The sequence below is a fragment of the Solanum verrucosum genome, unplaced genomic scaffold (assembly GCF_900185275.1).
Source record: "Solanum verrucosum unplaced genomic scaffold, falcon-dt-bn FXZP01000060.1, whole genome shotgun sequence".
Taxonomy (NCBI): domain Eukaryota; kingdom Viridiplantae; phylum Streptophyta; class Magnoliopsida; order Solanales; family Solanaceae; genus Solanum; species Solanum verrucosum.
Window position 1 is genome coordinate 7,996,805 of NW_026020129.1, and position 16,526 is coordinate 8,013,330.

A 16,526-nucleotide genomic window follows, 5' to 3' on the forward strand; every position below is an offset into this window, starting at 1 on the left:
TCATTTTTTTAATCTAACAAGTATAGAACAAATTTCCAAGAAGTCTTTCAAAACTTCTTTACGGGAGTATTATTTTTAGATTACTGTAAAAGTTAAAAGTGAAGGGCTAAAATTCAAAAACATGCTTAAAAATATTTCAGTTTTTTGAGTTTCATATTTGAATTATCAAGTGTGAAAGTTGGTTACATACTAATCACTAATCACTAACTATTTATTAAAACATGCTTTCTACCTACATGATAGTGATATTTTAAATAGAAAAAGTGAATAATTTTATTTTAATAAATAGTTGTTGATAGTTTAAATAAAAATGTACACATTTGATAGTTTATTTACTTGTGAAATTTTAAAAATTGAAATACTTTAGCTATTATTTTAACCTAGACGTAATTTTCCAAAAAAACAAACACTTAAATGAAAATAACAAAGCAAATAAAACGGAACAAAGAGTTTATCCAGTAATAGAAGCTACTAGAAGAACCTAGTCAGCTCAAGTCCCCTTCCATTTTCCTCGCCTCACTACCGAAAGCTAGGGTTTACAGTTTCTGCAATTTCGAAGATTTTGAATCTGTAGTAGTCGGAAAAAGCTATGGACCCGATGAAGTTGAATCAACTGAAGCAATTCGTCGAACAGTGCAAATCCAATCCTTCCATTCTCTCCGATCCTTCTCTTTCATTTTTCCGTGACTACATTGAGAAGTAAGTACGCTGTTTAGTTCCATTTGAGAATAGTAATTTTTGACTTTTTCCCCTAATCTTATGTTATTATGAACATATGAATGGATGATGGATCGCTACTTTGCTTTCAGTTACTGTAGTTTTGGATGAATGAACTTTATGTCGATTTATTTGTTTTACAGTCTCGGTGCTAAACTTCCTCCGGCTGCTTACGACACCGGCGATTACAAAGAGGTATATTCCTTGCTTCATTATAGTGTGACGTAATGGTCAATGATGTGGGTTGAGAATAATGAGGTTCCCGACTAGTTATCTTGTACTTGTTACTGGTGGGAATCTTAATATTATTGTTTCTGGTTATCCTCCCTTAACCAGAAGTTTATTATTAATAAAATAATGCCTCTTAGTAATGTCTAACGGCTACTCGTGTGATTTGGAATAGAGTTAGAGTAATTAAAAACTTCTAGGTAAAAGATTAAAGAGTTCTATTTAATAACTTCTATGAATATACACTAGGTTACACAAAAAAGTCGTTTTTGGATCAATCCAAAGCCCAACCCTCCTCGGGTTTGAGCCCTAGGTATGGAAAAATCCTTGGTAGGGAGCGCTGCCCCGAACGAACCCCTACTCAGCGCGAATCCAAACTCCAATGCGGGTACTACCGAACATGTCCAATTATTTTCCAAACAATTTAGTCCTGAAATCATATGAAAGGAAGGTTAAAAAATTCTGCGGTCTCTAGGAATCAAGATTTATATCATGGAAGCAAGGGATTCCAAATGGTTGGGTGTGATGCTGAGTTGTTAAGACTTACTTAGCTCCAGCTAGGCAAGTGTGAGGTTCATAAAACTTCTGATATGCCTTGAAAGGCAAATTACTGACTATTGTAGTAGTAAAATGGGGTTGAACTGATTTGATTGTGATTTTCTTAGATACCTACATGTTTCCACTTTATATTGTTTCTTTAGTTACTGTATTAGTATGGTCCGTGGTTTCTCATTAAATATGGGGTAATCAGAAAGTGTAGCCTCTCCCTGGATTTTATATTGTCCTATTGATCTAACATTTTCTATGCAGAAGTCTCATGCGGTGGATGCGAGTGATGACGAAATGGATGATGTTGAGAATGATGCTAGTACGAAAGAGACAGTTGAAGAAGAGGAGGAGCCTGAGATAATTGAATCCGATATTGAGCTTGACGAGAGTGACACCGTGGAACCTGACAATGATGAGCCACAGAAGGTTTGCCATCTGACTGATATAACATTTTCTTTCTGTTTTGGATTTAAAGGTTCATGTTTATTTTTAACATTTCAAATCTGTTTTTCTAGATGGGAGACCCTTCCGTGGAGGTTACTGAAGAAAGCCGTGATGCTTCTCAGGAATCCAAAGCTCAGGCCATGGAAGCAATTTCTGAAGGTGATTTTGTTCAATGTCTATATGGCGGCATGCGTGTCTGCATGTCCGCAAAACCAGTGGCATCATCTCTCTTACTTTTGTTGTTTGTTTTCATCAGGTAAGCTAGAAGATGCAATTGAGCATCTTACAAAGGCAGTTCTCCTCAATCCTACATCCGCAATTATGTATGCTACTAGAGGTACATTTACCACTTGCTTTCAAATTGAATTTATTGATGTTGATTTTTTGTAATTCGAGTATTCATTTGCATTCAACAAATCACCGTTTTTTGCTCTTGTCTTACACAGCTACTGTTTATATCAAGATGAAGAAGCCAAATGCTGCCATACGAGATGCAACTGCAGCATTGGAGGTTGGTCTCGCTCTCAGATTTGCTTACCTGAATTTGGCTCTGTTCTGTTTACATTTCTAATTATTTAAGTATTTTTTGATAAGTTCTCTCAACAATTGCAGTGGATGGCTTTATCCAAAAGTAATAATAAAAGAATGTCATTGACTGTGTAATATTTCTTGCAGGCTTTATAGGGAAAATACCCTGAATAATTTCTTCCATTCTTGAGACAGACATGGAGTCATGTAGGCATTAGATTTGCATGCTTCCAAGTTAATCCATTTTTTGGTCATGTGGTTGAATACATTGTAGTCTTCCCAAATAGAAATCATTCTTGTTTTAACCCCCGATTGAATGCTTATGTCAAACAATGTATAAATTTCGGCGACAATTTGAAAAAGTAGACAACATGATTTTAGGAAAGCAGTTTTCTTTTGTCCTGCATCACAATGAAAAAGAAAAATTGGATCAATTTTGTGTTCAATATATCATGGGCACTTGACTGTTCTTGCAGATAAACCCAGATTCTGCTAAAGGTTACAAATCTCGTGGCATTGCCAGTGCCATGCTGGGACAATGGGAGGCAGCTGCTAAGGATCTTCACGTGGCTTCGAAGCTGGACTATGATGAGGAAATAAGTGCTGTGCTTAAGAAGGTTGCTTCCTGTGATATAATCTCATAGCATTTATGTGATTAAGTTGTAGTGCTGGGTGGTCTTCTCTTTTCATTAAAAATTTGTGGCGGTACTATTAGGCCCCCTGTTATCTTGTTTAAGGGGTAATTGTCACTATTTGCAAGTGATTATGTGTTTTCTGTCACAGGTTGAGCCAAATGCACATAGAATTGAAGAACACCGCAGGAAATATGATAGGTTGCGCAAAGAACGAGAAGATAGAAAGATTGAGTGTGAGAGACAACGAAGAAAGGCTGAAGCTCAGGTAACCCTTAGTTACTTGTTTGGTTTTATGCTCGTGTGGCACCTTTTCTGCATATTAATATTTGGTTATGCCTTACATCTCAGGCTGCTTATGAAAAGGCCAAGAAGCAAGAAGAATCATCATCAAGTAGGAGAGCTGGTGGCTTCCCTGGTGGCATGCCCGGAGGCTTTCCTGGTGGCATGCCTGGAGGTTTTCCTGGTGGCATGCCTGGAGGCTTTCCAGGTGGCATGCCCGGAGGCTTTCCAGGGGGAATGCCCGGGTCTGCACCTGGAGGAATGCCCGGAGGCATGCCTGGGGCCGCACCCGGAGGAATGCCCGGTAACATGGACTACAGCAAAATACTGAATGTAAGTAAATCTACTTTTGTATGTTTATTTTGAAACAAATTATGGTCTTAGTCTAAATGTTTGAACAAAGGTATTATCTTAGGTGAATATTAATTTCAAATAAAAAAGAAAAATCTTGTATAGTTTTTGTAGAATATGATTCTTTTAAGTCACTGTTTGTCCATTGCAAAGAAACTAAAATTTCCTTTATGTTTGCTGGAGCAGGACCCTGAATTAATGGCGGCATTCAAGGATCCAGATGTCATGGCTGCACTGCAAGATGGTATTTTCCTTTTTCTCCTTACCTCTTAGCCTGTCTATTCTAGTTATCTTTCACATGGTTTTACTTAGATAATTAAGGCATTTCATTTCTTGACTAGTGATCCAGCTATTTCACTTGAAGATGATTATCAATTATCACATATATTTCCTACTATATGCTCTAAAGTTCACATATCTTTGTAACATATCAATTTCATTTTGAGTTGAATAACAAATATATATGCTTTATATATTGGAAGATTTGACTATTTTGGAACATCTCCTTATCATGCTCGTTAGTGCTGATGGTTAAACACCACATGTAAGTATCAACACAGTATAAACATGGTAAGGGAAATTGATGCTATCACCAGCTTATTAGCTACCAGTCCAATCAGTGGAAGTCTATTAGAAACATCGCCTTTTTGTTCTAGTTAAAAATTGAGCACCTCCAATAAATTTTTTCTTCACTGTGTTACCGAAGTACATATATAGGCCACTTGATAGTACCTGTGAGGTCCATATCAAAAGGAAAAAACAAAAGAGAAGTAAAACGTCCACAGGCTTGATTGTTCTGTATCTTCTATATGGAAATCTAATTAGTTAGCAACAACAGATGGTCAAGTATGCGTATTAATTACAGACAAACAAAATAAATTTGGCTAGGAGTGTGTAAACATATTCGCCCCATCTTTTTGCTTGTTTATTTTCTCATTAAGCTTTTGAAAGAGGAGATAGTCATGTTAAGTAGTTTTTCCATGAGTTACCTTTTTCTGAGTAAAGCAGAAGATTAACAGTTGAGCTAGTATAGTTAGGATAATATATATTGTGTCTAGCAAAATTAGAACATTATTGCTGATCAATTGCCTATAGTAACTTGCAGTGATTTGGAAAATCGCATCCTTGTAGACTTGATGTTGAACATACTATAGATGTTTTGAGAGATACTAGCTTCTTTGTTTTCTCTTACCGAATGTGGCCTGGTTTTTTGCAGTGATGAAGAACCCAGCTAATTTGGCCAAGCATCAAGGAAATCCTAAGATTGCTCCTATTATTGCGAAAATGATGGGCAAATTTGCTGGAAATAATTGAGAGCTTTTGGGATTTTCAGTAGGAATTTCTAGAGTTTGATGGAGAACATGTTATTTATCGTAAGCTTGGTTTTATCGAGTATAAAGTCATTCCCCAAGATTGTGTCTAATCCAAGTTTTAGGTTCAAACTAGCTGTCTTCTTTTTTATAGATTTGTTATTGTTAAAGTTATATGAGTCAACTATTTTCCCTACTGGTGAATGGTGTTATGCTATACAAAAACTGCCTTCTATTTCTATCTTTTAACTGTCTAATCATTGGTTGTTCAGTGATAGCTGATGTGATGATCAGCTTTGGATATGAAATTTATTTCAAGTAGCGGTCGAGTTGCCAAATATTGGGGTAGATATATCGGCGAGCGCTGTAGTAGAGATGGTGCCATGAAAAACTAGGCGCATGAATTTTTCTTCCTCCAATTTATTGCGGATTAGGGTTGCTCTTTGGAGTGATACTCAGAAAGCATGTATACGATTAAAGGGACTGTTTATGGACTGAGTTATAAGCAGTTGGTTCAATTAAACAAGCTTGAAAGAAGGCCATACCAGTCTTTAGAAGCACTGCTTTTTGTAATAATGAATGGACTTTACATGACGCGATTCCGATTAACTAGAGCTCCAAGCAAATGTTGGTAGCATGAATTTGAATTAGTCAGAAAGAATGACAAGAAAGGCATTGGTTAGGTGAAACTTCATCCAACAAAAGCATCTAATTTCAAAGATTCAGTTGTACTTCCTTTCAACTGTCAAATTTCAAGGAAGAGTGAGACTGACCATTAACCAACCCACACAGTAAAATTAGACCCAAATTCAATGGATTCTATTTATCCTACCTACCTATGAATTTGGAAGAGTGACAGCGACCAAACATTCAAAAAAAAAATTAGAAGTCCAATACTTGCTTTATTTTTTTTATTTTATACATATTGTAGTGTTTGATAACTTTGATTGAGTATAAAGTCGAAGAAAAATGTATTTTGGATGAACAAGTTAGTTAAACTTATTGTAATGAAAGTATCTTTAGTATTTAGTAGTCATTTCATTACATGTCATGTCATCAATTTTCATAAATTCCGTCAAGGGTAGTAGGGTAGTGTTTTTAAAAGTTTATCAGAAGCAACCTCTCCACTTCAAGGGGCGGATCTAGAGGGGCGAGAGGGCTTTCATTCAAAATGCAAACCCAACATTTAGATTTGATTCTTAAGGACTGTATTAATATTATTATTTTTAATTATTTGAGCTCCTGAATGAAAATTATGAATACGCTATTGAGTAGGATATGGTCTGCTTATATTTCATCCTCTTCGAACTTCACTTTGTGGGTTTACATATGTTGTTGTTGATGATGCCATCAAGGGTAGTGTTACATAAATATACTTGTTCCTTTGATTGTGTAAGAATCTTTAAAGAGGTTTACAGGAAGAAATAATTATGATGAATTTAATAAACTTTAATATGTCGATTAATGGGTGAAACAACAACTTTGTAAAGCGCACTATAATCATAGAGTTTAATTATCAAAAAGCTTCTAGTATTTACTTTAATCTGACCTTTACTTGAGAACTTTTGAAGTGGGCTCACACCCCACAAAATAAAATTAAATAGAAAAACAACTAAAAAAAAACAATAACATTAACATGTTAATTAAGACTTAGTGAGTATTTTATTTAGTTTAATGATGTATGTATTACATACAAATGACATCATTAGCTTTATTAGTTGTTAATGTTAATTAACTTTTGCTTGATCTTGTTGTGTAATCCAACAACAGTGGATATCCAATACAATTGGAAATTAAATATATATTTATTGCCACGTTTTGCGGTTGCAATTAGTTAGATAATTAGTCTCTTTAAGATGGTGCTTAAGCCATAAATAGAGATATGACGACATTTATTTAGTGACATTTGAAAAAAATGTCAAGAAATAGAGATTTTCTTGACAATTATGAAAAAATGTCACAAAAATAATGATATTTAATTTAAATGTCATAAAAACAACGACATTTACCATAAAATGTCATATAAACAATGACATTTACCATAAAATGTCGTATAAACAACGATATTTGACGTAAAATATCGTAAAATTAGTGACATTTGGGAAAAATGTCATAAAAATTATGACATTTGATGTAAATGTCGTAAAAACAACAACATTATATACAAATATCGTAAAAACAATGACATTTGGTAAAATAATATTAAATAGTTATGACACAAATGTCAAAAATATTTAGTTGCTAATATCGACATTTGCACCTAATATTAAAATCTAAATCTTTTTAAGAAATTTCTCACTCTTTGAATTTAACTCTGGAAAATAAAATTTGATGCATAAATATAATGTAAATAATTATAATAAACTCTCTATCTTTTACTAATTAACTATTAAATAAGTCTTACTTGTAAGCTTAAATATAAATTAAAGAGCTACGTAATTTTATTTTGTATTTTACATTATTTATAATAAGTAATGTTTTAGCCATAATTATTAGCTACATTTATAGAATTTGTAATACAAGTAAAACAAAGTACAAGATATTTCTAAAACAATAAAACTAAGGAAGACGATTAAGATGCCCAAAACCTAGCCCTATTTACATTATTTTCCACAGAAGCCGCAATACTCCTCTCCCATTTCCCCATTAACTTCCGAATGAGAAAATAGTTTTAAACTATAAATCTTCTTTCTTTCCTTTCATTTTTATGTGATGAACTCATTATTGTTCTTGATCCTTACATAAAACAATGAAAAGAAAGGAAAAAGATTTCTAGTTTCTTTTTCATTATGCTTTTTGAATTTTTGGTTTTAATTTTTTCTGAATCAAAGTTTTAATGTTTTTATATGTATTTATGTATTACGACTTTTGAACTATATAAATTTTTCGGCTAACAATCTAATAATTATATTTTTTTCCAGGTTAACATAATAAAAAAGATTGGTAGTTGGCCAAAAAAAAGTTATATAAATTTTAAACAAATCATTAGACACTCTGTTTCTTTATTATATTATATAGTTCTTATTCTGTTAATGTGAACTTTTTGTGCAGGATTTTTGTAGAAAGTGAGATCTATTATTTACAACAAATGCTTGGCTTGTGAAGAGATGATTCCATAAAGTTTTGTTGCGGAAATTATTCAACAAGCTAAGGAATTAATTCGTTAGAGTAATTTTAATTTAGATAGATGTTGGAATTGTTCTTCTTTTATATTTAAGCTGGATAGATTTGAATTTTATTTTACACATAACAAATTGTTTAATTTATTACTTAATTTGTTCAAAGTACTTGTAATATTATTACTTTTTTCTTTAGTTTAGATTTAAAATGTGTTTACATCACATATATTCCATGTTTGTAAAGTTTGGCATTTATGATATATACAAATTGAATATGAATATTTGTGTTATGTAAACAATTGAATAGATTAATATTTTAATAAATTTGAAATCAACGCTAATTGAAATTTTACAAAATTTTAACGTGACATTTATAAATGTCAGAAAAACTTTTTTACCAAAATTAATCTAAATGTCAAAAAACTTAATTGATATTTTTTATATGTCATTAACCTAAATGTTTGGAAATTGAGTGACATTTTTGGTATATGGTGTAAATAAATGCTAATTTATTCTCGGCATTTTTTGTGCATGTCATAAATAAATGTCGTTCATTTATTATCGACATTTTTGTATATGTCGTAACTAAATATCGCTTAATAATTACCGATATTTTCTTAAGTGTCGAATAATTTACGACGCTCAAATTTCTGACATTTAAAGTAAATGTAAACTAAATGTCGGAAAATGAATTTACGACATTTAAATAGCTTAATACGACATTTATATAGTGTCGTCGTATCTCTATTTTCTTGTAGTAGTGAATGTTGCATGTACATTTCTTGGATTAGAGGAGATTATAAAGTAATTAACAATGAAACTTGATTTAGTTGTGATGTTCAGATGAATTAAACAACACTAATCATGATCTTAACTTTCACTTTAAATATAAGTTTCATATGTTAAATTAGTGCTTTAAAAATGAGAAAAATTGGGTGATATGCGGTCTAAATTGATCATGATAAATTTAATTTAAATATTTGTAAAATATTTTTTGTATTTGACATATTTTTATAGTAGTCATAGGATAAGAGAACGAGTTTTATTAGATACTTAAACAAATTATAAAAGAAAATTTTAAATTCAAAATATATTAAGCATTGGACGAGTTAAGTTATGATTCAGTTTTTAGCTTATTTTAACTCAATCCAGTTCAGCCCAAATAACATTTAAGTGAATCAATGTTGCACTCATTTATTAATTCAATCCATTTTAATATTCTCAAATTTAGCTCAATCCGCATCCCCTATTTGACACTCTTTTAAGTGACATATAGGAAGAGACACTACAATTGTTTGGACTATTTTCATTGTGCTAGATGATGAACTCACAAACTTTTACAGTAATGACAGCACTTATAACTAGAAATCATAAGAAGTAGAAAGTTCCAATTTTTTTAAGCAATTCCACTTTTATGCAGTTTCTTTTTCTTCTCCAACATGAAAATATCTCATGACAATATTGGAGCAAAAAGTGGAAAAGGTTTAAACAAGTAATGACTCATTACATTACTAAAAAATAACTTGATCCCATTAATATTTTTATATATATTTAATAGATTTCTTAATATAAATACAGTGTTAATTTACACAAAAATTACTGAATTTTTGAAAACCTACCCCTGATACTATAGATCCACCCCAATTACTGAATTTTGGAAAATCTGCACCTGATACTATAGATCCTCCCCTGAATTTGACCCACTTTGGATCCATTAGGTTTGACTCAAGTACATAATCATTTTCCACCTCTAGTTGTTTCCAAATTATTGGGTCATTAGTTTATTTTTTCACTCCTAAGTGCAAATTCAAAATTTATTTATTTTTGCTTAATGGTTCACCTTTGTGCTCATTATCAATATCCAATTTCCAAAATCTCCAACGTATACGTGGAAAGAGCTAGATAAGTCCATCTTGATAAGTGGGAATTTGTGAGATACTTACAAGTGTTTGATTTTTAACACAATATATTTAATTCTATTTTGGTTGTAAGATTGCATGATATTAGTAGGTGCATTTGATGATCACGTTCATATAATATATAATACATAAATATACAATACAAGAATGACATAACTATTACTCTATCTATATCAATTAATGTTATATATTTTAAAATTTTGAAATTCAAACAAATTTATCTTTGATCGTAAAATTTTCATATATCTTTTAAATATTTTGAATTATTAATTATTGTGACTTATAATATTTTTTACCTAGTTTACAAATATATAACAATTCATTTTAAAAAATTTAAAGATTTCATAAGCAAATTTTCGATCAAACTTAACCTTTTTGACTCTCGAAAAACGAAATATGTTATATAAATTGGAATAGAGGAATCTAGTTAATCTTCCTTGAGGGGAAAAGTATACATGCAAAACTATATATACCAGATGCATGCATATTATTAAGAAATTAGTTACTCCTTCTGTCCTTAATTATTTGTCCATTTTTTCTTTTTTAATTGTCCCTAATTATTTGTCCATTTTGACAAATCAAGAAAGGATAAACTTTTTTTTTACCTATTATACCCTCAATAATTACTTTGAAAAAGGTAGAACTTCTTGAAAATCTTAAGTTTTTAATTCATCCACTTCATAATTAATAGGGTAAAATGGTAAACTCACTATATTAATAATTATTTTTTTAATAGATGTGTCAATTCAAAAGTGGACAAGTAATTAGGGACACAGAGTATTAACGATATACAAAAATTGTAGCAAATAATAAAATTGGTAGCTAATCTTATAAGTCATCTACCATGTGTTTCTGGGAATTGGGATTGTTTAATTTTCAAGAAGAGCTCTTCTTAGGCCATCTGTGCTCTAATTAGCCTCACAATAATCTTGTGGATCTGAGAGCCTCTTTCCGTTTCAATTTGTTCGATGTTTTAGAAAAACCTTTTCAGTAATTTTTTAATTTTAATTTTTTATATAACATATTTAAGATCATAAAATTAAAAGACATTTTGATATATCTGACGTATTTTTCATTTAAGATCATAAAATTTAAAAATCTTCTTTATTTTCTTAAACTTCATGCAAAAATGAAAAAAGATCAAACAAGTTGAAACGAAAAGAGTAATAATAAATTTAAAGATTGAATCCGTCAAATTCAAATTCTGAAATCATCTCGTATTCGTCTTTTCGAATACTAATTTTAATAAATTTAAAGATTAAATCCATCAAATTCAAATTCTGAAACCACCTAATTTTGCTAGTAGCCAGAGGATATGTATATAAATCAAGATTAAGAAATGAGTTGAAGAAATAACGTACGTACGTCAACTTTGAAACATTTGTCACCTTAGTTAAGAGCTGAAAGTCAAACACCAAAATTTTGGGCTTTTACCTGTCCTCCTGTAGTACTGCAGCTGAATTAAAAAAAAATTAAGCATAATATATAATAAATATGAGTATTTATAATCTGCATTATATATATATATATATTAGTTAATTAAAGATTTTAGTGACTCTAAATGTAATTATACTAATTCAATCATCGCTAAATATTTTTGTGACAACACTAAATGAAAAATATATTGTTACTAATATAAATGTCTCTTTTGTTGTAATGTAATATCACATATACTCTCCGTTTCAATTTGTTTATCATATTTTTCTTTTTAGAGTGTTTTAAAATAAATATTTCTTTCCTTTTAACAAGCCTCTAATTTCAAATTTTCACATAATATGTTAATTAATAACACAAGATTAAATGACATTTTAGTATATTTGACATATCTTTTATTTAAGACTATAAAATTTAAAAATCTTCTTTACTTTTTGAAACTCTGTGTCAACTCAAAATTAAACAGGATAAATAAATTGAAATGAAGAGCGTAATCAATATGGAATAGTACATTATTTGTGCCTAATTGACAATTATATGTTACACAATACAAAATGAAGAGAATAAACCTTTGTTCAAGCAATCTCTCTTTTACGACACGTACTAGTAGCCAAAAATATTTACTATAGTATTAATATAATATAACAACAGAATGGATGATGGATAAGATCTCTTAAACCAAATAACTTTCTGTTTAATTAATTAATTTTCAATCCAATTAATTAGATTAATCAATAATTGCAATGGAATAATCTAGAACTGATCTCTATTAGGGAACCAAGATTAATTTGAGACTAACAATATCATTGCCTGTCAAAATATATTAGTAATTGATCATTACTCTTTGGTTTAATTGTTTCTTTAAGACATAAATTAATGTTTTTGTGTGAAGCATTTAGCAATTTTAGTGGTGTCAATCTTCTTATTAGGACACCTCAAGATCTGCATGTGGTTATGGCTATTTATTTATTTGATTAAAATTATAGGTACGTATCCTATATTGGTCATGTTCCCCAATATTCATTTTTAACCATGTGTCATGTTTATAGCTAGCTAGGATTACAATATATACACGAAAATTATTTGATGTATTGACAAGTTTAATTTGTACTTGTTTCGTGGTGATTCAACATATGACTTGATTAACGTATGGCTTGTAAGGATGGACGTGCGAATAAAATTTTATATTAATAATTGGAAAATCATAAATAAGGGGTAGAAATACTAGATTTTGATGGTGCAAGGCTTTTTGGGAAAGCTATGAAGGCTTGGCACATGATATTGCATCATGTAAGTGTATATTTGAGCTATCTTAGCCCATTATCACAGTCAATGATTTGACGAGATGAGTATGGAGATGACAAAATAATAACACGAGACTTAGTTTACTATCTTAATATACTATCTTTCGCTAAATTGTAGAGAATAGTACCCTCGCAAAATATAAGATAAGTTTTATACGGTATAAATTCAATGTAATTTCGACTTTTCCTTAAACAGGCTCGTGCATAGCGAAGGCTTAATTAGTTTATCGGACTACCCTTAATTAGTCCTTTCTCTCAACAACAACTCTTAATATAGTAGTAATTAAATTGAAATGATTTTCTTTAATTCACAAAATCCGAACTTCAAACCTCTATTTATGAGTGGAGGACTTCCAACTATGTTGACGATTGTTTAATTTTCTCCTAAAATACTTGAAAATAACTTCAAAGTTGTGTTCAAACCACAAAATCATATCTGGGGGGGGGGGGGGGGGGGGGGGACAAGATATTGACATTCCACCATCTTTGTATGACTAAAATAACTTCCTAGTACGCAATATGCCTTATCATGTTAAGTTAAAAAAATGTGAAATAAATGTTAGGATCGAAAATAATTAGGTGTAATGCAGAAGCTAGCAAAGCAAACTTCGAAAGACCACGAGTAAGAAGACAAACGAGAAATATATTAGAAGACACAAAGATTTAACGTGGTTCAGTCAATCGACCTACGTCCACAAAGGAGATGAGCAATCCACTATATAAACATGAGAGTACAAAATATAGAGAGAAATAACTTCAACCAATTCACTCGGAATACATGGGAGGTTCACACAAGTGATAACGTATCAAGCTTGTGACCCACAAATTCCCCCCTAACCAAAACTCTCAAAGCCCTTAAGACTACATTGTGAATGCTGATTAAGTTAGAAGGAACAAACCTCTATTTATAGAGTCCTAAATCTTTTTCTACAAGAAAAGGACTAGCCAATCCAAAACTTTTTCCTAAAAGAAAAACCTATTTATGATAAGAAATTCAGGGCAAATAAAACCCAACAATAAACATATATAACTATAGAACTTAGACCAAAAGGAAGAATAACGAAAGCTAAATACATGAAACAAAAAAAAAACGTTTCTTGCCTTGAATAAAAGATAACTTATGTTGCTAAATAATAAAAATCCATCGTTAATTAATTCTATTTAACTATGAATATTAGCACCAAAATCATGTTAGCTATGGATTTATTTTTTTTACGACGAATTCCCTTTTTAATGACTAATAAATTAAAGCTTTCTCATATTAGTATTTTTTTTTTTTTTAGAAACAAAGCGATAAAGGGTTGAATCTGAGTAGATCATTCTGCCACTTATAATATTCTATCGGGTATTTAAGTCGTCTGCAAGGGATTCTATCTGCCTTATTAGTTACTGAAAAAAATGAAGGATTTCATGTTTGTTTTGTAAATTGTTACACTCTAATATCTTGCAAGTAACTATACAAAGTTAAACATTATTCTTTTCTTTAATTATAAGATATTGAAAAATTATCGGCATATCCCAAGAGTACTTTATCATAAATTCTTTTGGCTAACAATAAATTAGGAGAACGGTATTATTGTTCATTGAACAAGATTAAAAGAATGAAAATGATGCACTGGCAAGAAAGTGGGATACAGTTTTACACAGCCTATAGCGACAATTTTCTTGTGTAATTTTATGATAAAGAAAAAGTCCAAGTATTATTCAAAATTTATGTCCTTCGTTAATAGTTTGGATCAATTATGCCAGTGACTTTATCTAATTGGGCAAAAACTGTCCTTACTTCACATAACATAAGCTTAACACTACGTTAAAATTGATTTTTAGTTATCATTAATTAACGATAATAGCTTAATTGTGGCTAAATATATTTTTTTAGATGCAATTACTAGTGACAATTAAATTTTAGCACTCTTTGTAAATGTCACTAAAGTCTATAGCAAGTTAGCGACATTGGATCAATTGACAATTAACTAATGCCAATAAAGATTTGCTAACACTCTTTGTTAATGTGCATATTTATTGTTGTAATCAGGAAAATTCATTAAATTGTGATTCGAAGCATATATATGGGCAAGCGGGTGAAGAAAATAGGCCGATCACAAAAAAAGTTATTATATTGTAATTATATTATATCTCAACACGCTCTCTCTTATTCTAAGCCATGAAAACCTTTTGAAACCTGCCCCACGGTCCACACACACCCCACGGTGATAAGATATAATTCAAATTCAAGACCTCTGATTTAAGATTTTAAATAAGACGATGACAAATTTCTTATATTTTTGCTATTTGACAAACTCATCAAAAGTAAACTAATCAGACGATTGGATTAATTAAGATAAACTAATCAGACGATTGGAGTAATTAATCCGACAATTAAAGATTTGATGGTAAACAACTAAACATATTATGAGATTACTTCCCATGTTTTGAAAGGTCCCTTAAACGTATTGATGACAACATGGTAACGTAAGCGTGCAATTGCAGTGAAGATAGTGTATGAAAATGGGAAGAAAAAAAAACAAGAAAAAGAAAAGTACAAATCTTTAAGATTGTGGGGGCAAGAAGGTAAAAAAAAGATAAATATCATCACGAGTTATGGTAGGACGAATAAAATCCTTCTGTGATTTTTAGATAAAGAAATATTGATATAGAACATTTCCTTAGATATGTGACACAAATCTAAATCAGTCAAGTCAATAAATATCAAATACCAAATATGACACGAGTCTGAACTAGTTGAGTCAGTGAATGTCAAATATCATATATGTAACACGCGTCTGAACCAGTCAAGTCAGCAAGTATCGAATATCATAAATGTAACACGAGTTTAACTAAATCAGTCGAGTCAGTGAATATATATGTGACACGAGTTTAAATCGTCGAGTCAGTGAATATCAGATACCAGATTAAAAAAAGAAAATAAGGATGGGAATTCTTGAAAATTTTAGCTTGATGTTTGGGTCATCTATCATTCACTATCATACTCTCTTAGGTGGAGTTGATAACACCATAAAAGGAATTGTAGTTCATGAGTAGTTGTCACAAGCCATAGTGGGTCATGGAATCTTACATTCCCTCTCACTATATATATACCCCATAACACTTTCATAAAAATGAAATATATATGTCTAAAAAAGTTTACAAGAAAAGTTGAAGTTGGTGGATATAATCATCATCATATATATAAAGGTGGGTAGAAGTGCAAATTTTTAGCAAACACTTTTTTTTTTGTGTGTAACTTGTGTTTAGTAATAATAATAAGGATGGGAAGACAACCTTGTTGTGACAAACTTGGAGTGAAAAAAGGTCCATGGACAGCTGAGGAAGACAAAAAACTCATCAATTTTATTCTTACAAATGGACAATGTTGTTGGCGTGCTGTTCCTAAACTTGCTGGTCTTAGGCGTTGTGGTAAGAGTTGTCGTTTAAGATGGACTAATTATCTTCGACCAGACTTGAAAAGAGGACTTCTTAGTGAAGCCGAGGAGAAATTGGTCATTGATCTCCATGCTCGTCTCGGGAATAGGTATTTTTTCTATCTCAGTTTATGTATCGTTACGTATTGTCATGTTTGGTTCCATTCCTGAAAGGATGTCATATTTTCTTACTTGAAGACAAATTAACTTTCACCACGATCTATAGTTATACATATGTCTAGTGGCTAACACAAATTACTCCCTCCATTTTAATTAATGTGTTTTTC

General features: G+C 31.0%; 2 protein-coding genes across 5 annotated transcripts in view; both read left to right on the forward strand.

Annotated features, from left to right (window-relative positions):
• Window positions 1-16,526, forward strand: part of LOC125826482 (MYB-like transcription factor ODO1) — a 45,144-nt gene that overhangs the window by 27,101 nt on the left and 1,517 nt on the right. Inside the window, exon 2 of the mRNA XM_049505828.1 lies at window positions 16,086-16,349. Within this exon, the coding sequence (XP_049361785.1) occupies window positions 16,087-16,349 (263 nt within the window). The 5' untranslated portion in view covers window position 16,086. The remainder of the gene's footprint in view (window positions 1-16,085; window positions 16,350-16,526) is intronic.
• LOC125826476 (FAM10 family protein At4g22670) lies at window positions 439-5,282 on the forward strand. Of its 4 annotated transcripts, none has more exons than XM_049505817.1 (12): window positions 443-699; window positions 861-912; window positions 1,756-1,920; window positions 2,010-2,097; window positions 2,195-2,275; window positions 2,385-2,449; window positions 2,943-3,083; window positions 3,250-3,366; window positions 3,450-3,540; window positions 3,589-3,713; window positions 3,918-3,975; window positions 4,948-5,282. In XM_049505817.1, exons 1-12 carry the CDS (start codon window positions 590-592, stop codon window positions 5,043-5,045), a joined length of 1,191 nt encoding a protein of 396 aa, XP_049361774.1. In that variant the 5' UTR covers window positions 443-589; the 3' UTR covers window positions 5,046-5,282. The 4 variants fall into 4 exon arrangements, with proteins under 4 accessions (XP_049361773.1, XP_049361774.1, XP_049361775.1 ...); XM_049505818.1 differs by having other exon boundaries at window positions 444-699; window positions 3,450-3,504; XM_049505816.1 differs by having other exon boundaries at window positions 439-699; window positions 1,759-1,920; window positions 3,450-3,713.